This window comes from Cololabis saira, chromosome 3 (assembly GCF_033807715.1).
Source record: "Cololabis saira isolate AMF1-May2022 chromosome 3, fColSai1.1, whole genome shotgun sequence".
NCBI classification, from domain to species: Eukaryota; Metazoa; Chordata; class Actinopteri; order Beloniformes; family Belonidae; genus Cololabis; species Cololabis saira.
The window spans coordinates 53,036,034-53,059,956 of NC_084589.1; the positions used below are offsets into that span (position 1 = coordinate 53,036,034).

Sequence of the window (23,923 nt, forward strand, 5' to 3'; positions counted from 1 at the left end):
GTCTGGTACCTCAAAAGAACAACTTGCTAAACTCCAGCTGGCTCAGAATAGAGCTGCACTGGTACTTCACTGTTCTATTAGGAATAATGCAAATACTATGCATGATAAACTCTCCTGGATGAAAGGAGGAGAGATTGGCATGCAGCCTTATTTTGTATTTGAATAATATTTGTACTTTGCGTAAACCCAGTGGTCTGTTTTCTCTATTAATACCGATAAAGATCAGGCATGATTATGATGCCTCCACTGTTCATATAATCACATAATCACATAGTTCACATCGGACTGTGGCCCAACACACTGTTCAATATGGGATTAGCAGTAACATATTTTGAGAATACAAACAAGTCCATAAAAAGTACAAAATATAAATTCAACCAACTGGATCTGCAACTTCCCTTTAAGGTGACAGAATTACTTAATCTAAACACCTCAAAATTACTTTAAAAGCTATATAGATTAGTGTCCAAAATAGATAACTGACTTATCTCTTAACACTAATCAAATCTTTTGGTCACAAATATGTTTAAATATTTTCACTATGACGAAAAATCCAAATTTGCACCTTATACAGTACAAAGTTCTGTAGAGACACATTATACTGGACAAAGGATGTTCCAGATGGGTTTTGAGACCTCTAATATCTGTTCACAGTGCACAGAGAACACCCCTGATAATTAGATGTATACTTTATGGTTTTGTTCACCGGTACGGAAGTTCTGGAGGGAGATTTGTGAGGATTTATCCACATGGATCAATTACAGAATTCCAGTGTCCCCCACACTATGTATGCTAGGTCACTTGGGAGATATTCACATGGAACCTAACTGGATACACTTGGTTCTCACTGCCTTATGTATCACAAAAAAAAACATTGAACTGGAAACAAAAGTCTAATCTATGTATAAATCAATTTAGACAAGTCCCGGGGAGCCACAGAACCGTGTCTCAGGTATGCTGGTTTGATGTTGAAGATTTTAATGACAAAGATGTGTATTTGAACACGTCTACGACCGATTAAAGGCATCTTAACGCACCGATGGAACAGAAACACACGAAGCAGATGTGATTCATGACTTTAATCAACTGGAAAAGTGAGTTAAAAGCGTAAAGTGCAATATACGTTTTTTAAGTTTTCATTAAATGTGTCAACTGACAATAAAGGAGTCTGATAAACTCCCCAGATAAAAATATGTAATACAAAAGAATCTGACCCGTAACCAGTAAAAAACAGATTTTTAAATAATTAAAACAGAACCAGAACCTGAACTTTCCTCATAAACCAGTAAAACCAGACCACAGTAAAGATAATAGATTATTGATTAGAGGTGGGTGCAATTCATCGATGTGTCGATGCATTGCGATGCGCCACGTGACGATTTGGAATCGATTAATTAAAAAAAAAAAAAAAAAAAAAAAAAATTAAGTTATCCTATCCAGATTCCAATATATCTAATGAATAAGCTGTTGAACCATTTCATTTTCAAGAATGCACATTTCTTATTGTTCACTTGAAATATGGCAGATATGTTTACACTAAGTTCATATCTAGTTTACTTGAATTAATGAACTCGTTAAATCCAGGGCGTGACCGTTTTCAGTGTTTTCCACCAATAGAGGGCGCTCTCATGCAAGTGCAGCTTTCTCTGGTCAAAGTTAAGGAAGTCAAAGAGCAAATGTTTACATAGTCATAAAATACATTATTTTAAGTCTTTGAAAATACATGTCAAATGTTCAAAAAACCTTGTTATTTACTTAATGAGTGTTGTTAGAGGAACTGAGTTAATTGATTGGCTATTTATTTACAAATGTAGCCACAGATGAAGACAAAATCAATCTTGTATGGAAAAAAGCATTAAAAATCACAATAATCCAAGAATCGTGGCACCAATAGTCGAATCGAATCGACAATCGTTATAATCGAAGAATCGAAGCTCCAATAATCAAAATCGAATCGAATCGTGAGGTACCTTGTTTGCACACACCCCTATTATTGATCAACCATCATGATCACAACCTTCTCCATCAGAGGAGCCGGCCCCGGCTTTCTGCTGGTTCTCCCGGGCCGTCTCTCTCTGCTGGTTCTCCCGGGCCGCCGCTCTCTGCTGGTTCTGCCGGGCCGCCTCTCTCTGCTGGTTCTCCCGGGCCGTCTCTCTCTGCTGGTTCTCCCGGGCCGCCTCTCTCTGCTGGTTCTCCCGGGCCGTCTCTCTCTGCTGGTTCTGCCGGGCCGTCTCTCTCTACTGGTTCTGCCGGGCCGTCTCTCTCTGCTGGTTCTCCCGGGCCCGCCGGAGCTGTGCTAGTGTGTAACTGGACCGCAGACAGCATCCTGTGGTACTGATCCACGCTGGTTCTGTCGTTCATCAGGACAGCCTCCGGCCTCCCTCCACTCCTCATCCTGTCCACCAGCTGGTGGACCGTCGTCCCCTGATACAACCTGGACAACAACAACAACAACAACAACGTCTCGTCTTCAGGCCGCCGGTCCGTCTGACGTGACAACGACGCAGAACCGTCACATCAGACAGACCAGGATGTTTTACAATAGAAAACAAAAACACCTTTCTCTTCTCTTTTTTCTTGGTGCAGCATCCTCTGCCGGTGGTGAAGAGCATCTCTGAATGCAAAACACCGGATCCTGCAGCGTGGGAGTGAGGGGGGCAGGATAACGGCCCCTTTTGGGCGGGGGAGAAGGTTCGTCCCTCAAGACTCCTCTCCCTGGCCTGTCTTACTGGAATGTTGACAGAACCATGATGATTCTTTTTTATCGTGCCTTTATTGAGTCTATTTTATCTTTTTCTTTGGTGTCATGGTTTGGAAGCCTTTCTATTAAAAACAAGAATGCATTGAATCAAATTGTGAAATGGTCAAGTAAGCTGATAGGTGAGCCACAGCTGAACCCTTCTTCCCTGTACACCAGGCAGTTACAGCGGATAGCCACGACCATTTTAAATGATAGTTTACACCCTTTGCACAGTGAATTTCAGTTTCTCCCCTCTGGACGGAGGTTGTCAGTCCCATTTTGTAAAACAAAACGTTATAAAAACAGCTTTGTTCCAGCTGCAGTAACACTGGTGAACAAGCTGTAGTTTGCACAAAAGTTGCACAAGTCACTTTTCGGAGCACGATGTATTTTACAATGTTTTTATCTTATTGCTCTTATCCATTCCTAACTTGGAGGAAATTTTGCTCTTGGTGTTTTAATTCTTTTTTAGCCTCATGTCTTTTATCTCTTATATTTATTTCATGAACTGCAGCACTTTTTGTCGAGCCGAAGCTGTCTCTTGTTTTATGTGTATGTGTTCTTCTTAAATGTCTTGTTCCTGAACTGATTGTATGTTTTCTGCTGCTTGTTTTAACTCTCGACTGCAAAACCAGTTTACCCTTGGGTATCAATAAAGTAACCTGAACCTGGCCCTGCCCCTTCTCAACCTTTCCTTGACCCTGCACCCCAAACTGGGACTTGATGATTAGGCCAGAGCTTCGGGAGCTGCATGCTGGCCTGCGGTCCCCACCCCTGGTCATCCTGCTGCTGCTTCCACCTGCCTGTGGTCCCCACCCCCGGTCATCCCGCTGCTGCTTCCACCTGCCTGCTGTGCTGTTGCCGTCCCTGACCCCCAGTCTGACCTTCAACAGGAGGGTCCCCCCTTATGATCCAGGTCCTGGTCAAGGTTTCTTCCTCCTAAAGGGGAGTTTTTTCTTGCCACTGTTTGGCTTACGGTTTTTCTCCCACTAGGGGAGTTTTTACCTGCCATTGTTTATGTAATAATTGCTCGGGGGTTCATGTTCTGGGTCTCTGGAAAGCGTCTAGAGACAACCTTTGTTGTATTAGATGCTATATAAATAAAATTGAATTGAATTGAATTGAAAAAGAAGTTAAGAGACACTGAACCATTTCATGACAAATATTAGCTCATATTGAATTTGATGGCAGCAAATTATAAAAAAAAACAACGTTTGGACATGAGCAACAGACGACCCTGAAGAGACACGACTACTCGTCAGAAATACGACTGGAACTGGTGAAAGTCTCACCGTGCAATCTCCGGCTCTGGCAGAGGGAAGCCCAGCAGCTGGTTGAGGTGGACGCTGTCCTTCAGGCACGCCTGCCATTGGTTGAAGGCGTAGATCACGCCCACGTCCGGCTTCCTTCCACCGCAGTGATTTCCCGTCTGAGACGCTGCAGAACAGAGACACCCGTCATCACTGATGCATCAACCCAGAAACACAGAGGTCCTCCGGGGCATGTTTACGGGTCAGGGTCGGTGTCCGCAGGGGCACGAGTTCATACTGATCCAAATTCATATAGTGAACCCCACCTTACAAACACTTACGCTACTTTTGTCATAGGTGGTGGCATTCTCCGCCAGCCAATCAACTTGTTGTATTGTGTGACGCCAGTAGCTCTGCCTTTACCATGCCATTTTTCTATGGACCTACAAACAAGGGGGGACTGGGCCTGTTTTCAGTTCCACTAGTCCTGGTTCCAGCTCCACTGGTTCTGGTTTCAGTTCAACTAGTCCAGGCCAGCCGAGAGACATAGTCTCTCCAGCATGTCCTGGGGTCTTCCCCGGGGTCTCCTCCCAGAGGGACATGCCTGGAACACCTCCCTAGGGAGGAGGGACATACCTGGAACACCTCCCTAGGGAGGAGGGACATGCCTGGAACACCTCCCTAGGGAGGATCCATCCGATACAGATGTCCACCAAAGATGACCCCCTCGTTCATAAACACTTGGTGATTAGATTAGATATGGTTACATAAAACATTCTCGGTACATATTAATGTATTAATAATTTTTGCTCTGCTAGTCTCGGTAAGTTATAGGCTCACACTGGTGATTGCCTTTCTCTCTCTTTTTTTTCTTTTCTCTATTTTTTTTCTATTATGTTTAGAATTATCTCCCCCCCCCCCCCCCCCACCTCACTCCCTTTCCCCTTTTTTTTCTTTTTTCTCTCTATGTCCCACCCTGCTGCACTTTCTGTTTCGGTTTGGTAAACTGGTACAAATACACATATCACACATTTAGAATAACATGGCACACACACATATCATCCACCAAAGATGACCCCCTCGTTCACACAACCACACAAGCTCTCCCATTGGCAAAGATCCGGCCACAAGGCACTTGCCTTCAACCCCCAACGCTAGGCCTGGCTCCAGGGAGGGGCCAATCCGGGCGACTTAATGGCCCCTGATTTTTTTCTTAGCCTTTCTGTTTGGCTTGTGAGCCGCACTTAGTCTGGCCCGTCACCCAGGACCTGGTTGCCATGGGAGACCCTACCAGGGGCATAATGCCCCCCGACAACACAGTTCCTAGGATCATTCAGGCAACACAAACCCTCCACCACAGTAAGCTGGCGGTTCAAGGAGGGGCCACTTGGATGTGGGTTGAATGTTTATCCTGGCATCTCATTAAGTTCTACTGCAGTTTTGTTGCCTGATCCGGTCCCGTTTACCTGCTTTGGGTCCGGTTACGACTCCCATGCTGATTCCCAGCAGCAGCGCCTTCAGCAGGGTCAGGTCTGGAGGAGGCTGAAACGTCCGCCGCCAGAAGCAGGTGACGGCCACCGGGAGCTTCAGCTCATCGGGGAAGAGGCTCAGAGAGTCCTTGGTGACACCCAGAGCTTCCAGTAGGACCAGCAGACGCTCAGAGGAGTCCGCCTGGCGCCGGCACCATGCAGGAGAGATGAGGAGATGGTAAAACTTCAGGGAATCAATCGTTTATCCTAAAATGTGAAAAGAATAACCTCCAAGGAGCAGAAATGAATCTCTGACACTTGTTTATTCATGTGCAACGTTGTTAATGTGTCGCATAACCTGGAAAAAGAAGCGTCACCTCATGCAGCGAGCTGAGTCTTTGTCTCTGGCTGGTTTCAGTAAAGGCGGGTTGAACCGGTACGTTTATCAGCTGCGAACCGTCCCGGTCTCGCTCCATCACCTTCAGCGACGTCTCTCCGCCCAACAGCAGCCCGTACATCACCTGCCGGATCGGCCTGGAGATCACATACACGCTGGGCCGATCCCGGGGCTCCACGGCGAAGCCCAGTGACGTCTTCTGCAGCTGCAGCACGTCCAAGATGTTCGGGGTGAGCCGGGCCTTCGTCAGAGCCACACAGGCCCAGTCCGGGACAAGACCAGATTCCTGCTGGAGACAACAGTTTAAAACACCCCCAATGATAGTCGGTAGTCGGTCTTGGCATCGGACAAAGACTACAAAGGAAGCACATTCACGGTGGTGCAGCTGGTAGTGCAGCCGTCTCACAGCTAGAAGGTACTGGGATCAATTCTCACTGGTGACGCTATGGGTACTCAGTGAGTTTTTAGTTCCCCCATGATTTCAACACCCACACCCTGGGTGGGGTTGGTGAAAGGGCCTTTCTGTGCACAGTTTGCATGTCTTCCTGAGCTACCCCTGGTAGCTAATGTGAGCTACCCTCACAAAAACATGCAGCAGTCCTGGGCTGTACATTGGGGTGCGGGGGATCTGGCCGCTACATCTGGCAGAGAAGCCCCACCATGTCGGGTGAAAAGAAGCGGCCTGCTCACTCCTCAAGTAAGGAGGAGACTTGAGCTCAGTGCAGGTCCTCCCAGGGTTGGTAGAGGGAACAATGCCCAGGACTGACTTAGGTAGGAGCACTGGGTACTAAAATGGGAAAAAATCAGGGATGAAAATATTACGACAAACTCGTAAGTCGTCGACAGCTGTTCTGGCTCTTTCAGAGCTGTCGGACGTGGCTGAAGGGTCAAGCAAGGCGATCAACGCTCACACTCTTAAGTTGGGGGAGCAGAGCCATAAGCTGGATGCGATTCTCGAACAGAATCGCAGGTTGGCGGCGTCTTTGAGCTCATTGGCAAGATTGATAACACCCTGGAGAAGTTGGGAGCTCGGCTTGGCGGGAAGTGATCACAAATTCGTCTGATTGGAGTCGCCATTGATTGAAGGCAGACGGAAAATTACTGAGGCTGCCTGTTTTTTTTTTTTTTTTTTTTTTTTTTTTTTTTTACCTTGTCTGCACACATATTATTGATTGATACCATGACGGTAGAAACCAAAAGTGTATATGTGTGCATTATTACTATATTTAATATATATACATATATATACGCACACATATGCGTACACATACATAAACATACACATACAAACCCAGTGTTTTTTTTTTTTTTTTTTTTTGGGGGGGGGGGTGACGACCTCCACTGCCAATCCAGGACGCAGGAACACACGGAGACACACGTCAAGCACTGGAAATCTGCAACAAAAAACCACAAACAAAGCACGAAACCGGCACGGAGCCAACCAAAACAATAACAGCAATCGACCTAAATCTTGAGATCTGATCGCAGTCTGAGCTAAGCTATCGCTACCGCTACCTAAACCCAAAAACTAGAGAGCCAGCATGCAGGTGAACAAGCCAGTGTGTATGTCTATGTGTGTGTGTGTGTATGTATATGATCATGCGTGTGTGTGTGTGTGTGTGTGTGTGTGTGTGTGTGTGTGTGTGTGTGTGTGTAAATGCATGTGACTAAGTGACTATATGTGTGTGTGTGTGTGTGTGTGTGTGTGTGTGTGTGTGTGTGTGTGTGTGTGTGTGTGTGTGTGTGTGTGTAATAAACCAAACAAAGCTCCACCTGAAGTGTATCTATAGTGGGGGAGGGGGGGGAGCAACCCCGCCACCCGCGAGACCAGAGGCCGACACGGAAGAGCCCGGAACCCAGGCCACCGGCAACCCCACAGAGGGGAGAAGTAGGAGGGAGGCAACCCACCGCCTGCGAGGCCCCCCACCCCCCCCCCACCCCGGCGGCGGCCGAGGGGGCCCGCGGGCGGGGCCCCCACGGCGCGGGAAGAAGCAGCCAGGGATCCCGCGGCGGCGGACCGCGACCCAGGCAATCCCCGGCCACCCGGTCCGGGCCGGACACGCGGCCAGGAGGCCCTCACCCTTCAGGCCAACGACCCCCACCCGGCAGGGGGCCAGCCTGCCCGGAGAGACAGAGCCGCCCCGGCCGCCGACGCGGGCAGGCGCACCCGTCCCCCACGAAAGTGGCCCTCCAAGACCAGAGGGGCTCCCCGCCGCAGAGGCAGCGGGGGGGACCGGAGACGGGCCCGGAGAGAGGGAACCCCCCAACAAGGCGACACCCGTGCAGGCCCGATAACGGAGGGCCCCAGACCCAGGCATCCCATTCATTCATCCATTCACCTATCCGATACCTATACTAATAATAATATAATATACTATACATAATAATAATACTAATAATACTAATAATAATAATAATAATAATACTAATAATAATAATAAGCATCTTTGTATAATATAATATTAATAAATTATTAAGTTTTGATGTCCTGCCAATGGAGGCTCAAATCCTCCATGGCAGGACCCTTCCATACCGCATTCTCACCGACACAGACATACAATCACGCACCGTTTCCCCCTCCCCGGGGGGGTCCAGCACCGCCAGAAGGGACCCCAGGCTGCACGGCGGGCCCCGCCAGACCCGGGTAACCGGCCCACCCGTCCCCGGCCAGTGAGGGAACGCGGGTGATGTGGGACCCCCTCCCGCCCCTGGTGTTGAGTGCGTGTGATTAATGCCATAAAAACAGGGAGGGGGGAGGCTGCCTGTTTTCAATATAATTGTTGATCCTATAATCTGGCCTTGACAGAGTGGTCTTTGGCCGATCGCTATGGTCACAATCTCCCTGGTGGAATGTAAACAAGATGACTCTGCCCCCACTAGCCCTCCCCTCTCCCACGAACACCTGTTTTCAGAACTGTACCGAGCTGCCTGATAACATCAAGGACATTTGGCTGAGAGCAGCTCTGGGCGAAGGTTCACGGACTCATCGCTTCACATACACTTACTGATAAACACACACACCTCCCTCAACTCAACGCCTTCCTCGGTCCCTCCCTCTTATCAGCCCTCCCCAACAGTCTCCGGGTTTCGAGTGCCACGACGGGGATCAATTTGATGTACTGTGCGGGGACCCGGGACGCCCCCCCTCCTTGGTGCTGTATCGTTGGTGGCTCAGTTCTCAGAAGTGGAAACGCCCTAATGTGGCTTTAATCTGTGAGTTGTTGCACCTGAATAGTTTCATGAAATTATATTTGAGAAATACAAATAATTAAAATGCATTAATAAAAACTATGATTCCACAAAATGACGTGTTCTCATATCCGTAGCAAGTTTTGGATCATTACCTGGAATGGGGGAGGCACCCCGTGGTCGAAGAACTGTCTTAGGCAACTCTGACGAGGTTGGTACTCCTTCATCCCCTCAGACAGTCCTCTCCGGATCTCTTCTCTCCTCTCCGTGTCCAGATCTCCCATCAGCCTCAGCACCGCCGCCACGGCGTCCTCATACTTCTTTAATTTGCTCAGCCAGCAAAGCAGCCCCTCCAGGTGACTCGGGGTCTTGCTTGTACCCGGGGCAAACCGAGCCCAGTTGACCGACTTCAGCTTCACGTAGTCGTTACCGGCAAAGGCGGCGAAGGCGGGCAGGAGCTGGCGCTGAATCCGGAAGATGCTGCAGAAGCGAGAGGTTGTGTAGCTCTTACATGGAATGTAGCGTTCCGGGCCGCCCTTCACCTTCTCCCAGCGGAAGTGAGTGAAGGGCAGAAACCCTGCAGGGAGCTCAAAGATGAAGAAGTCCCCGTCGTTGGAAAGCACAGGGCAGTTCCATTCAACAGCCAGGGCAGCAACCTCCTGGTCGGCCTCCCCGAAGCACTGGGCCACCGGAACCTGCAGTCGGGCCAGAGTCTGTTTGAAGACCATCCTGACCATCTGTGGGAGGATTCCCTTGCTCTTACCGGTCTCCGCTGCCTGGTGGGCTCTCTGGATCTTTTTCTCAGCTCTCATCGTCACCGTTTCCAGCTTCCTGTCTGTGGGGTCTGAACCTCCGTCCAGAACCACGAACGGCTGGACCTCGCAGGTCCTGAGCGCTGAGATAAACCTATCGATGAGTTCTTCAAATGATGCATACTCCCCACCGCGATTCTGGTCCAAACCTGGCAACAACACAAGCAGTCATCCAGCAGCTGTGGACTCTGTGGACATGTGGACTCTCTAAGACCAGAACTGTGTCTTTAGACCAGCGTGGCAGCCGGATCCTGCACAAACTTGTCAGTGTTACCTGACGTTTGTGAAGAGTCCATTTGGAGTACGAAAGTACTGAGCCAATACTGGCTTTACCGGTTAGTGTAAATACCGCACGGATGAGCGGAGCAAACACGTCCAGTAACAACATGCCCGTCAGCCAATTTATCTGTGATCTTAAATTCCACCTACCCTGATCAAATCTGTGCATCCAACCACGGCCCTCCTGCAGGCAGCGCAGGTTTGAATCCCAGCCTGACGCTCTTTCCCTGGCCATCCCTCGTTTCAAAGAGCGCCTCCATCACCTGCCTTCCGTCCTTTCTAACGACCAGGTCGTTTTGTTTTTATAATCTACTCCTGATAACTTATGCGATCCGTGTATGTCAGTGAGGGAGGAGTTTTAGTGATAGCGTGATTTAGTGATGTGCGTCTCACCTGAGTTATAGTACAGTTGGAACACCAGGTTGCTGCCGTCGATCACCAGCTGGGTTCCCCGGAACCGGAAGTCCTGGTAGACCCCCCTGCGGTTCTCCAGGAGAAGGCTGAGACCTTGAATCCCCATCTCTCCTCTGTGTTGTGTGAATCTCCGGGACACCGGGCACACTCTTTATCTGTTTCTTGAAGTTTCAGTTCCATGACGTCACTTTACACGATATCGGTCAGGAGGAGGGCTGAACCAGAATGCTGCTGGTTTTGGTCTCAAGTACAGCGTTAGAAGACGTGTGCTGACGGTCGGGGGGGGGGGGAGTGGCACAGATGGCAAAGAAACCGCAAGTATGATAGATAATCACTTATATATCACGTCAATCTGAAGTTAGGAGGTGTGTCACACTTTTGTTTGACACTGCAGAGGCAACTCTTGACCACATTCCTACACTTTGTTGGGACTTTAAGGTTTTTAGTTATCAACAACTCTCTGAAGGTGGTTTTAAAACCCGGATTCTTTCATTCTTCATGGTTCTGATGTGGATCTGCTGCCGTGTTTTTGAGACCATTTCATGTCACGTGACCCAGTTTCAGTGAAGATTCATCCATCACATGTGTGCCTTAAGCGCGAATTCGAGTGGTATGACTTTTATTAGCGATTGGTGTAGACGTTTTTGCGCAACGTGCAAAAATGTGTGCTTTTGGCGCCATCCGGAACGCATTGGGAGAACTTTGGGGCCTCACCACTCGCACACCGTTACTCGAAGAATTCTGAATCGATTGACAAAAGTTGTAGGCCCTGAATTTAACTACAGTCCTGTGAATTTTCAGAGCGATCGCACAAATAGTTTTCTCACGAAGTGCAAAAACATTTCCAAATTTCCAAACTAATGGGGAGATTTTCCCATGTATGTGTGTGGCGCAGAATGTCACAAAACCTACTGTGGATGGGAGGAGGTAAAAAAAAAAGCCAAAATTCACCTTTTTTCTGAGTCACCTAACTTTCCCATACCTGCACATAGAAATGTCATTCAAACTTCAAAACGGAGGAAAACTTCTCTTCTCTCTCCAAACCCCAAACTGTTTTTTCCTAAGATGTACACTTTTCAAAATATGAGCACTCAAGCGAGGACTGGAAATCCTTTTTTTGTCAAATCTAGAGTGCGGTTGTCAGTTGCTAGAGTGCGAGAAACAATACAAAAATAACCTGAATTTTTATTTGTAACTCGAGCTCACGGCCAAACCGTAAAAGGCAGACAAATAATTTTTGGTCAGAATGTAGACATAGGTGTTGGGATTCATAAAAAGTGACTTTGACAGTCAGGGTATGAACAAAATTTAAACGGGGAGGGATAAAACGGCACGAATACCTGTGTCCGTCCCCATTGGCTGTAATGTAATCAAAAGTTTTCTTCAAAAGAATCTCACTCTGTCTTCGCACTGAGCTTACTCACTCATTTTAAGGAATATCTGAAGAAAATTAAGATTGTCAGAATCTGCCGGGTTCTGTGTCTCTCACGATGTCTTTGTGTTTCTGCTACGAGCTACGGTTTTCTCACAAGTTTAGTTATTTCAAGGGATAAGGTCTCAAGTTATTTGAGACCTTGTCAGAAGCCAAAATCTGGGTTTTTCTCACAGCCAAACCGGAAGGTTCTGAAGAGGAGGTTCTTGTTGCCGGGGCAACCAGAGTTCAGCTGCTGACTCATTCCTTAAACCAGAACTGGTCACATGACTCAAATCTGACCCCTGACCTTTGACCTTAGACGACACCCAGTCCTGCAGCCTGATGGGTTCTGGGGGAACAGTAAATACACAGTAAATACCCCCCAATAAATACCCCCCCAGTAAATACCCCCCAGTAAATACCCACCAGTAAATACCCCCCCCGTAAATACCCCCCCCGTAAATACCCCCCCAGTAAATACCCCCCCAGTAAATACCCCCCCAGTAAATTCCCCCACAGTAAATACCCCCCCAGTAAATACCCCCCCCAGTAAATACCCCCCCCAGTAAATACCCCCCAGTAAATACCCCCCCCCAGTAAATACCCCCCCAGTAAATTCCCCCCCCAGTAAATACCCCCCACCAGTAAATACCCCCACAGTAAATACCCCCCCCCAGTAAATACCCCCCCAGTAAATACCCCCCCCAGTAAATACCCCCCCAGTAAATTCCCCCCCCCAGTAAATACCCCCCACCAGTAAATACCCCCACAGTAAATACCCCCCCCCAGTAAATACCCCCCCAGTAAATACCCCCCCCAGTAAATACCCCCCACAGTAAATACCCCCCAGTAAATACCCCCCAGTAAATACCCCCCCCCCCCAGTAAATACCCCCCACCAGTAAATACCCCCCCAGTAAATACCCCCCACAGTAAATACCCCCCCAGTAAATACCCCCCACCAGTAAATACCCCCCACAGTAAATACCCCCCACCATTAAATACCCCCACAGTAAATACCCCCCCCAGTAAATACCCCCCCACAGTAAATACCCCCCAGTAAATACCCCCCCCCACACAGTAAATACCCCCCCAGTAAATACCCCCAGTAAATACCCCCCACTAAATACCCCCCAGTAAATACCCCCACAGTAAATACCCCCCCAGTAAATACCCCCCCACAGTAAATACCCCCCAGTAAATACCCCCCACACAGTAAATACCCCCCCAGTAAATACCCCCCAGTAAATACCCCCACAGTAAATACCCCCCCAGTAAATACCCCCCCACAGTAAATACCCCCCAGTAAATACCCCCCCAGTAAATACCCCCCAGTAAATACCCCCCCCCCACAGTAAATACCCCCCCACTAAATACCCCCCACTAAATACCCCCCCAGTAAATACCCCCAGTAAATACCCCCCACTAAATACCCCCCAGTAAATACCCCCCCCACAGTAAATACCCCCCAGTAAATACCCCCCCACCAGTAAATACCCCCCCAGTAAATACCCCCCCCCCAGTAAATACCCCCCCCAGTAAATACCCCCACAGTAAATACCCTCACAGTAAATACCCCCCCAGTAAATACCCCCACAGTAAATACCCCCCACAGTAAATACCCCCACAGTAAATACCCCCCCACTAAATACCCCCCAGTAAATACCCCCCCAGTAAATACCCCCCAGTAAATACCCCCCCCCCACAGTAAATACCCCCCCACTAAATACCCCCCACTAAATACCCCCCCAGTAAATACCCCCAGTAAATACCCCCCACTAAATACCCCCCAGTAAATACCCCCCCCCACAGTAAATACCCCCCAGTAAATACCCCCCCAGTAAATACCCCCCAGTAAATACCCCCCCAGTAAATACCCCCAGTAAATACCCCCCCAGTAAATACCCCCCACAGTAAATACCCCCCCAATAAATACCCCCCACCAGTAAATACCCCCCACAGTAAATACCCCCCAGTAAATACCCCCCCCCCAGTAAATACCCCCCCAGTAAATACCCCCACCAGTAAATACCCCCCCCCAATAAATACCCCCCACAGTAAATACCCCCCCAATAAATACCCCCCACCAGTAAATACCCCCCACAGTAAATACCCCCCCCCCAGTAAATACCCCCCCAGTAAATACCCCCCACCAGTAAATACCCCCCCACCAGTAAATACCCCCCCAGTAAATACCCCCCCACCAGTAAATACCCCCCCAGTAAATACCCCCCAGTAAATACCCCCCCCAGTAAATACCCCCACAGTAAATACCCTCACAGTAAATACCCCCCCAGTAAATACCCCCACAGTAAATACCCCCCACAGTAAATACCCCCACAGTAAATACCCCCCCAGTAAATACCCCCCCAGTAAATACCCCCACAGTAAATACCCCCCACAGTAAATACCCCCCCAGTAAATACCCCCCCAGTAAATACCCTCACAGTAAATACCCCCCACCAGTAAATACAGTGGGGAGAACAAGTATTTGATACACTGCCGATTTTGCAGGTTTTCCCACTTGCAAAGCATGTAGAAGTCTGTAATTTTTATCATAGGTACTCTTCAACTGTGAGTGATGGAATCTAAAAAAAAATCCAGAAATTCACATTGTATGATTTTTAAGTAATTAATTTGCATTTTATTGCATGACATAAGTATTTGATCACCTGTCAACCAGTAAGACTTCCGGCTCTCACAGACCTGTTAGTTGTTCTTTAAGAAGCCCTCCTGTTCTCCACTCATTACCTGTATTAACTGCACCTGTTTGAACTCGTTACCTGTATAAAAGACACCTGTCCACATACTCAATCAAACAAACTCCAACCTCTCCACAATGGCCAAGACCAGAGAGCAGTGTAAGGACATCAGGGATACAATTGTAGACCTGCACAAGGCTGGGATGGGCTACGCTACAGGACAATAGGCAAGCAGCTTGGTGAGAAGGCAACAACTGTTGGCGCAATTATTAGAAAATGGAAGAAGTTCAAGATGACGGTCAATCTCCCTCGGTCTGGGGCTCCATGCAAAATCTCACCTGGTGGGGCATCAATGATCATGAGGAAGGTGAGGGATCAGCCCAGAACTACACGGCAGGACCTGGTCAATGACCTGAAGAGAGCTGGGACCACAGTCTCAAAGAAAACCAATTAGTAACACACTACGCCGTCATGGATTAAAATCCTGCAGTGCACGCAAGGTCCCCCTGCTCAAGCCAGTGCATGTCAAGGCCCGTCTGAAGTTTGCCAATGACCATCTGGATGATCCAGAGGAGGAATGGGAGAAGGTCCTGTGGTCTGATGAGACTAAAATAGAGCTTTTTGGTCTATACTCCCTTCGCCGTGTTTGGAGGAAGAAGAAGGATGAGTACAACCCCAAGAACACCATCCCAAGCGTGAAGCATGGAGGTGGAAACATCATTCTTTGGGGATGCTTTTCTGCAAAGGGGACAGGACGACTGCACCGTATTGAGGGGAGGATGGATGGGGCCATGTATCGCGAGATCTTGGCCAACAACCTCCTTCCCTCATAAGGACATAGGGACTGATGAATTTTGCCCCCTATATCTGTTTACTATTTCCTTTAGTGCATAAATGCAAAGGTCAGTGCCATGCTTTGGTTTAAATCCAAACTGGTTATCTGTGGAGTAAATATATTGATTTAATCTGTCTAACAGAATCATTTCCATCACTTTAGACACTATGCTCGCTAAAGCTATAGGTCGGTAGTTGTCTATACTACTAATTTTACCAGTCTTGTCCTTTATAACTGGGACTAATAAAACAGAGAGCATGGAGTCAGGAAGCATAAATGATACATAAAACCAGTAAAACACAATGCAAGGAGGGGAAATGTTCTCACACTGGCATATTTAAGGTGCTCAGCATCAATGCCATCTAAGCCACTTGCTTTGTTAATAGATAACGTGTGTATTGCCTTATACACCTCCTAGGCAGTGACACCCATACAGTCCTTACTCTTGATGTAATCTACCTTATAAGATTAACTGTTAATACAGTTAAACAAAATACTATAATGCTGCCGCCACAACTCAGCTATATTGTGTGCACCTGATGTTCCATCTACATGGTAAGGATGATTTACTGTTGTTGAGAACTCTCACTTCTCACAAGTCGACAACATTTTTACTCAAAAGCTTCTTTGCCATGGAGTCAGCCCTCACATTTTTTTCATTTTTATGTATAAATCGGACAGCATATTTAAACCTGGCATGTGCTGTAAGACAATGTGGTCTTACAATTGAAGCCTCAGAGTGTAGATAAAATCCTTTTCGAGACCTCCACATAATCTAAGTTTTTTCCTACCCCACATAGTCTAAGTTTTTCCTTCATCCATGGACTTGAAGAAAAACACTGGAGTCAGGTTCCGGTTGGTGTTCCGTCCAAATACTGTGCAGGCCTTTATTGCAAGAATTACAATCAGAACCAAACACAGGAGAGCCGGCTGGGTCTCGGTAACCGACTCTGAAAACCTGTGGATTTTCACTCATCTTTTATATGGTACAAAAAGCAGTGGCCGCTCCTCAAACTTCATCAGTCTTTCTCCGTTATGCGCAACCTGTCTCATTTACGCTCCTATCTGACAGTTTCTGCCTTTAACTCTAACCCAAATAGGCTCCCTTTAACTATGACATCACTGGTATATGTGTACTATCTAGCGCATATATATGACTTTTGGCATTTGGCCCTGCATCTATAACTAACTTTACCTCTCTGTTACTACCTGATGCTTAATACACTCCGTCTAACACATCTTGATCAGATAGTGTTTGTCATATTCCCTTCCTCTGGCTCCAATGGTTGCTTTGTTAAAAGCAGCCACACCTACTTGTAGCCCATAGTCATATATTTCTACGCTCATCTTTCACCAGTGACACAACTGTTTGGGACCTACTGCGTGTGTGTGTGCGTGCGTGCGTGAAAAAGCTTGAAAAATGGTCAATTATACTTTGAAAATACATGCAGTCATGTAAAAAGCAAGAACACTTGGAATTTACAGTGAAAAAATAGACATATTACACTGTCTACTAAAGTAATCAAGAAAATATATGCTGTGTGAAAACCTTGTAAATGTTATAAAAGATATAAAGATGGACAACATAAAAATGTGTTTTCTCATCTGTAGTAATATTAAAGATTACTGTTTACGTTCCAAGAATGATTATTTCAGACTGAAATCAAAAAGACATTAAACTTATTTTAAACATGAGAATCTGTGAAATCAGCGTTAAAACAGTCATTAAAATTGCCCCGCATAGGGGTTTGGTTCCTAATTTTTACCTCAATTACATTTCAGAGTGTGTAAAGTCAGATGTAAATTAGTAAAGACAATGTTTACTTTTGTAACCGCTGCTGCTTCCAGAGTGATCAGTAGGAAACTAAATAAATGGTGAATCAAGAAACAACTCACTTGATGTTAAATGAGTTTTTAAGGCTTGCTTTTGCATGTTTATTTTGAATTATCCTCCAAGATATAGGAATGTCAGCTGGCCTTGCCTCATATGCTTCAGCAAAGTCCCTGTTGTACTTGTTCATCACATATTTCCAGAAGTCTGATGCCTCAAGACTCCCATCAGGAGGGATGTGCCAGTCTGGGAAAATGTCCCTGTAAAATCTGTAAGGATGATATTGGTTAGTGGCGCTGCAGCTAAAGTAGCTGTTACTGATCACAGAAGATGTGCAAATGTCAGTTGTAAGTTTTTCTGAATGAGTACAACTCATACTACCAAGACCATCTGGTCGATGCAGGGAAGCAAAGTGAATAGTGTGATCTTGTCCTCCTGCTTCACAGGGAACTTCACAGAACGGACACTGTTTCCCACAACCGACCACTCTGGTGAAAAGCTCAGCCTGAGGATTCACACGGAGATGTTCTAGTTTTCTCTCAAAGGTTGTATCTTCAAACTTCTTCTTAAGAATTTCTTCCATCTTCTCCACAGACTCAGTTAACCAACCAGCAAACTGCTCCCGGTCAGCGTTGTTCAGGATCATGAAGGCACCAAGAGCATCCTGGGAAATGACCAGTTTATCATCGAGTTCTTTGCAGATGTGTTCAACAAATGTCTTCAGGTCAGCACTCTTCTCTGATTTGGCCTTTTCCATGGCGTGCTTTATATTTTTGATACTCGACTTGATATGTTCTTCCTCATATCCAGATGTTTTAGATGCATCTGAGAAGTGCTCCTTTATTTGTTCAAGTATCCATGTTTTTACATAATCCTCATAATTGTTAATGCAGCTCAGATAGCTGTCGAAGTCTTCCTTTGACAGCAAATCCAACAGAACCGAACCCTGGAATGAGGTTCGTGTGCCGAACGCTTGACTTCTCATCATTTCTTCGGTGATATTGGGACCCAGAGAACGGTAGACAAAGTCTTCAACAGCAGGTTTCAGACATTGTTCTGTGAACTCTTCAGCCTTCTTCCGGCACTGGTCTCGTTTGTGGAAAACATCTTTGAAACCTGCACAGAACTTTTCCTTGTTTTTATTCAGAAGCATTTTGGGGTCATTTGCTTGCATGAAGTCTTCATGCATTGTCTGAAAGTTTCTGGCTGCATCTGCACAGATGTGCTGCTTTAGAGAAACTTCAAAATCCATGTCTGTGTCAACATCAGCCTTGTTCAACATTTCATCAATGATGCGAAGGACCTCCTGGATGTAAGTATTGTGGTAGTTGGTTTTTCTTTTCTTTTTGTCTGTTACAGAGTCTTGGCAAGCAGCTATGATTTTGCCAGCCACTTTTTGTCTGGATTTTACATGATCTTGAAGATTAAACCAACCCCTAACTCTGTGTGTTATGTCTTTTATAAATCCTTCAGGTTTGTCTTTCAAAGCTTCCAACCAACAGTTTTCGAGGCTTTCTCCACTTAGAAGTTGACAAGCATGACTCCCTTTCTTTTCAACATTTTCTCTCAGATAGTGGTCCACGTCTGTGGAGACATCTATGCGTTTTAGTCCAGAGAAAGACATCTTACTCAGTGTTTCACTCCACATCTCATCAAACTCTTGTTCTAACTCTCCGTCTGTCATTTGGACATTTTTCTTTCGACACTCAGTAATTAATTCACTCACTGCCTTTTCTATTTCTTTTGTGTGGTTCTCCTTGATATTTTCGACTTCTATCAGTCCCCGTTTGATATCAGCTGCTGCTGTGAGCTGATTTACAACAGAATTTTCCAATTCTCGACGAATGTTTTTTGCACCGTTTTTAAATTCCTCTTTGTATCCTTCAACCAGATAGACATGTCCATCTGTCTGCTTGAAGTATTCCTCCAGATTGTCAAGGAGCTTCGTCTCCCATTTAGACAGCTCTGTGGTCGCTTCATGTTTTAACTGAGGAAGGAATTCTTCCATATCAGATATTTGAGACTTTGCAGCGACTGTACCAAAGTTGGAAATCTTTGTTTCTGCGTTGGAAACCCAGCTGTACATTGCTTTCTTGAATTCCCACTCCCATCTGTTGAACTCTGTGCAGAGCTTCATGTATGCGTCAGCTACAAGGCTGTTTCTGAAGCTGAAGATGAAGTTTTCGTGCTTCACAGCATTCCACAGACTGTTCATCCACTCTTTAAACGCCAACAAATCATTAGCAGATGATACACCCTCTCCCAGTTGTTGGATGATGTGTTTCTTGAGCTCGTATAAAGTCTTGCTGTACCCCACATTGACTGGTGCCATTGGTGGGTTTCCATTCCAGAGTCCAGGGACGTAGCAGTTCCCAGTGTCTGGGCTGTACTCCATCACATCAGTGAAGCTTTTGTTTCCTTCTCTCTTTTCCATTTTGGCGGCTGCTTGGGTCATCTCATTTAACTGCTCCAGGAGCAGTTTCCTGTCTCGTAGGTTCTTCTCATGAGCAGAAACATCAGAGACGTTTTGATGAACAAACTGACATTTTGGTTTTTTTCCCACCTCCTTCATCCGGAGGAAAGCATGAACCACTATTTGCAGAATGTCCTTCATTTCAGTTGAATTCTCCATTGCAATATTGATAATGGTGATATCACTCAGCCCCACCACAAGCGTTGCAAGCTCATTGTCATGCTCATAGCTGTGTTCCAGCTGAGCAAGTTCTGGTGACTTTAAGCCCTCGGTGTCAATGATCACCATGAAGTCACAGCCAAATTCTATTTTGACGTCTTCATTGAGTCTGATGAGCAGCATGAAGGCTCCCCGAGTACATCGACCACTGCTGACTGCAAACTGCACTCCAAACATGGTGTTGAGGAGAGTGGACTTTCCAGTGCTCTGAACTCCAAGAACTGTAACTACCCGTATCTTGTTCTTTGGAGACACCAAGTGATTCAGCTGAGTGAGAACGTCACTCACCCATCTCAGCGGTATGTTGGATGTATCTCCATCAACAAGTTCAAGAGGAAACCCATCAAGCAACAACTGTGCACAGAGTTTGGGCAGATGTTGCAGTTGTTGACGTGATGGGTCTGTTTCTGGAAGTGAGAGGGAAGCTTCATAGATCTGACCCATTTCACGGAAGAAATGTTCAGTCCCCAGAGAACTGTTGGAAAGATGCCCATCAATTTCTTTCACTTCCTCTTTGTTTGCAGAATCTTTGCACTTTTCTTTGTACAGCTCCCTTAGTGCGGAGAGTTTTAAACGAGAGACGTCATCAAGGTTCATTCGCATCCATTTCAGGAAATAACATCTTTCTATTCCTGGTCTGGATATTGCATTGATGAAGCATGTCATTGCTGGGGACATAGCACAAGAGTTCTGCTTTTTCCGGAGTTCCTCCTTCTGCTGCTTAAGTTCACTTTTGTACATTTCTATGTTCTTAGAGCCAACTTTTTTTAGGCGAAATTCCTCTTTTTCTAAGTGAGTCAGATCCTTCCATATTTGGCCTTGCAGGGGAAGTTGTTCATCTTTGTACAAAAAGAGGTCTTGAATTTCTTCAGTGATGGCATCTGCACTCTTTTTTCCAGCCTGACACTCTGTAGAGTCTTCATCAACCAGGATTCCCAGTTCATGAGCAATGTCAGCCATATTTGCTATTGGCATCTTCATCTGTGGATTATCAACTACATCACTCACTTTTTTTCTCAAACATTTGATAAAATCTGCATCATTCTTCTGTTTTGTCTTAATGATTATGTTGTTTTTAGTCAAATCCAATGCAGTTGCTACGTTTTCCAGTGTTTCTAATTTGAAGTTCTTGCTCTCACTGTCTCCCACCAAGAAGATCTGAGCCTTCTGGTTTTGGTTTGTGAGAATTTTGCACTCAGAGTCCAAATGGTCAAAGAACACAAAAACTGCTGCAGATGTCTGACACAGAAAGGAGTATTGTGTTTCGAATGAAACAATGTCCCCATGAAGATTAGCAACAGCCACTGGTTGATTGAAAAGATCGATGTCTGTGTTCCCACCAGGAAGGTACCAGGTGATTTCTGTTACTCCGTTGGATATTCTTTTTGGACGGTCACCACCCTCCATGTTGTGGTGAACAAAGGTGTCGTGGTACTGCTGAGAATTGCTAAGAACCTTATTGAGGATCTCTGACTTTGACAAGGAGCAGTTACCCAGTCTCACAAAAGAGATCATTGGAACTTGAGAATCAACGATTCTCTCTTCAATGAAACCCTTGGATTGTGAAAGAGCTGGAGGTCTGTACTTCTTGACAATGTCTCTCATGGCCCACAGCATGAGTGTACACGGTTCTGTATCACAGCTGGGAAGCAGCAGAGGCACAGCGAACTGACACATCGACATTTTTAGTGCTATTTCTTGTTGTACAAAAGCATCTGAACACAGAAAGAGAGCAGTGATTATGTCGAGAGGGTTTACTGTGTCACCTGTGTTTGGACTGTCAAGTAGATCACGCAAATCTAACTTCCCTGATGAATCATCACAGTTCAACTCACAGACTGATGCACATTTCATATTCCTAGCTGTCACATTAACCATCATCAGTCTTTTTAGAAAATACCATGGGAGATGTGATTTACTCTTGACAGGAACATCAGTGATGGTCTTCTCATCAATCTCCAGGATCTTGCTGAGTGTTAGCTTCTCTCCGTAGTACGTAGTCAACCCCAGATCCTCCAAAAGGCTTTTCAGTTTGGTGTCTGTGGAGATACAGAAAATTATAATAATTTTAGTTTTGTCTAAAAACTGCTGCAGACAGAAAAATGTCTGATGTGAAATAGTATTATAAGATATCACCTTAAGGCAAGGCAAGTTTAATTGTGTAGCACATTGTACTGAGGCTATGTCTCATGTTAAAGGGTTAGCCATCCTAAATGACTGTGAAGAAAATCATAAATTACTTGAGAAATTGCCGGACTGGATAGTGCGTCAATGGAGCAGGATTGTCACAGATGAGCTGGATGCATCTGGTGACTACACAAGCTTTTCACGTTTTACGGACTTTGTACAAAAGGAAGCCAGGATAGCATGTAATCCCATTGCCTCGCCATTACGGTTAAGCCCCAAAGTCATGGATGACAGACTACCCAAAAGAGACAATATTCTGAATACAAGTGCCCAGTTTAACAACTCTTCTGCAGGGATGCATAGAGCAACCTTTTTCAAGCCCAAAACCACCTTGCTTGGTCTGCAAGGATGAAACTCAAGGCATAGCCCGGAGTCCTATCTTTGCAGAAACCCACATAGAAGTTAAAAGGGCATTTATTCGAGAAAACCAACTTTGCTTTGGCTGTTTGTGGAAAGGGAACGTCTCAAAGGACTGTAAAAGGCAACATACATGCAACACATGTGGCCGGCGCCATTGCTTGCATGAAGAGAGTGAGAATGCATCTGTGGCAGCATTGGAGCAAAACCCCACTCTTACAGAAGATGCCGCAAGTCAGGAAGTCCATAATGTACTGTCCCATGCTGTGACTCAACGTTCTTCCTCTACCTCTAATATTGTACCAGTGTTCTTGTCATCAGCGGAAGAGCCGCATAAAGAGGTAGTCACTTATGCTTTACTTGACACACAGAGCGACTCAACCTTTATTTTGGAAGATCTACTCAAGAGCTTAACGTGAAAGCGCCATCTGTGTGACTAAAGCTAAAGCTATGCACAATGACGGCTGTTGACACTATCATAACAAGCAAGATTGTACACGGTTTGCAAATCAGAGGAATTAATTCTGAATCCCATGTCCAGCTACAGAAGGCCTACTCTAGGGACTTCTCTCAGTGGACAGATCTCATATCCCAACTAATCAGACGGCACTGCAGTGGCCCCACTTAAGACACATAGCTGACAAACTATCTCCGCTGCTCGACTGCGAAGTGGGACTGTTGATCGGATATGAGTGTCCTGTAGACCTCCCTGAGCTGACCTCACTCGTCAATAGAGCTAAGTCAACCACATGTATGTTAGACCCCATCCCGACTCAAAAATGTTTTTTCTCTTATTGGTACGACAATACTGGACCGAATTAACCTATCCCTAAGTTTAGGATATGTACCACAGGTTTTCAAAGTGGCAGTAATTAAACCTTTACTTAAAAAACCTTCTCTTGACCCAGACACCTTAGCTAATTATAGACCAATTTCCAACCTTCCATTTGTTGTACAGTTCCATCATCTCAGTAGAGGATGAGGAGCTGAAGTCGGTTGAGAGGGTGGGCATTATGGAGTGCAGGAAAAGAGGGGTGTCCAGATTGCGCAGGTTGCGAAGTTTAAAGATCCTCTCTGTGGGGGTGGGATTGGTGGATGGAACTTCCAGAGACAGTGAGACAGCCTTGTGGTCGGAGGCTCCAATTTCAAAAATATTAAGATTGGAAGCTGGTACATCTCCGGTGATGATGAGGTCTAGGGTGTGGCCACGTTTGTGGGTGGAGCCCTTTTCTCCCACTAGGGGAGTTTTTTCCTGCCATTGTTTATGTAATAATTGCTCGGGGGTTTATGTTCATGTTCTGGATCTCTGGAAAGCGTCTAGAGACAACACATGTTGTATTAGACGCTAAATTGACA

At 46.1% G+C, this 23,923-nt stretch overlaps 2 protein-coding genes across 2 annotated transcripts; both read right to left on the reverse strand.

Annotated features, from left to right (window-relative positions):
• Positions 1-2,025: 2,025 nt before the first annotated feature.
• Positions 2,026-10,656, reverse strand: LOC133440789 (protein asteroid homolog 1-like). The gene is made up of 6 exons (XM_061718109.1): positions 10,530-10,656; positions 9,201-10,006; positions 5,837-6,145; positions 5,461-5,661; positions 4,033-4,169; positions 2,026-2,434 (listed from the first exon to the last, which is right to left on the reverse strand). The coding sequence occupies exons 1-6, from the start codon at positions 10,654-10,656 to the stop codon at positions 2,026-2,028; spliced, it is 1,989 nt and encodes a 662-aa protein (XP_061574093.1).
• A 6,736-nt stretch (positions 10,657-17,392) lies between these two features.
• Positions 17,393-23,579, reverse strand: LOC133440790 (up-regulator of cell proliferation-like). The gene is made up of 2 exons (XM_061718110.1): positions 23,508-23,579; positions 17,393-22,111 (listed from the first exon to the last, which is right to left on the reverse strand). Exons 1-2 carry the CDS (start codon positions 23,577-23,579, stop codon positions 17,393-17,395), a joined length of 4,791 nt encoding a protein of 1,596 aa, XP_061574094.1.
• Between the last annotated feature and the right edge of the window lie 344 nt (positions 23,580-23,923).

Bases quoted from the DNA above. Each gene is read 5' to 3' on its own strand.
- LOC133440790 (XM_061718110.1), bottom strand. From the start codon at position 23,579: ATGCCCACCCTCTCAACCGACTTCAGCTCCTCATCCTCTACTGAGATG. The intron at 22,112-23,507 runs GTTGGAAATTGG...TTCTGTCTGCAG, and splicing joins AACTGTACAACAAATGGAAG to CAGTTTTTAGACAAAACTAA.
- LOC133440789 (XM_061718109.1), bottom strand. From the start codon at position 10,656: ATGGGGATTCAAGGTCTCAGCCTTCTCCTGGAGAACCGCAGGGGGGTC. The intron at 10,007-10,529 runs GTGAGACGCACA...TGTTGTTGCCAG, and splicing joins CCAACTGTACTATAACTCAG to GTTTGGACCAGAATCGCGGT. The intron at 2,435-4,032 runs GTGAGACTTTCA...GTTGTTGTCCAG, and splicing joins CCAGAGCCGGAGATTGCACG to GTTGTATCAGGGGACGACGG.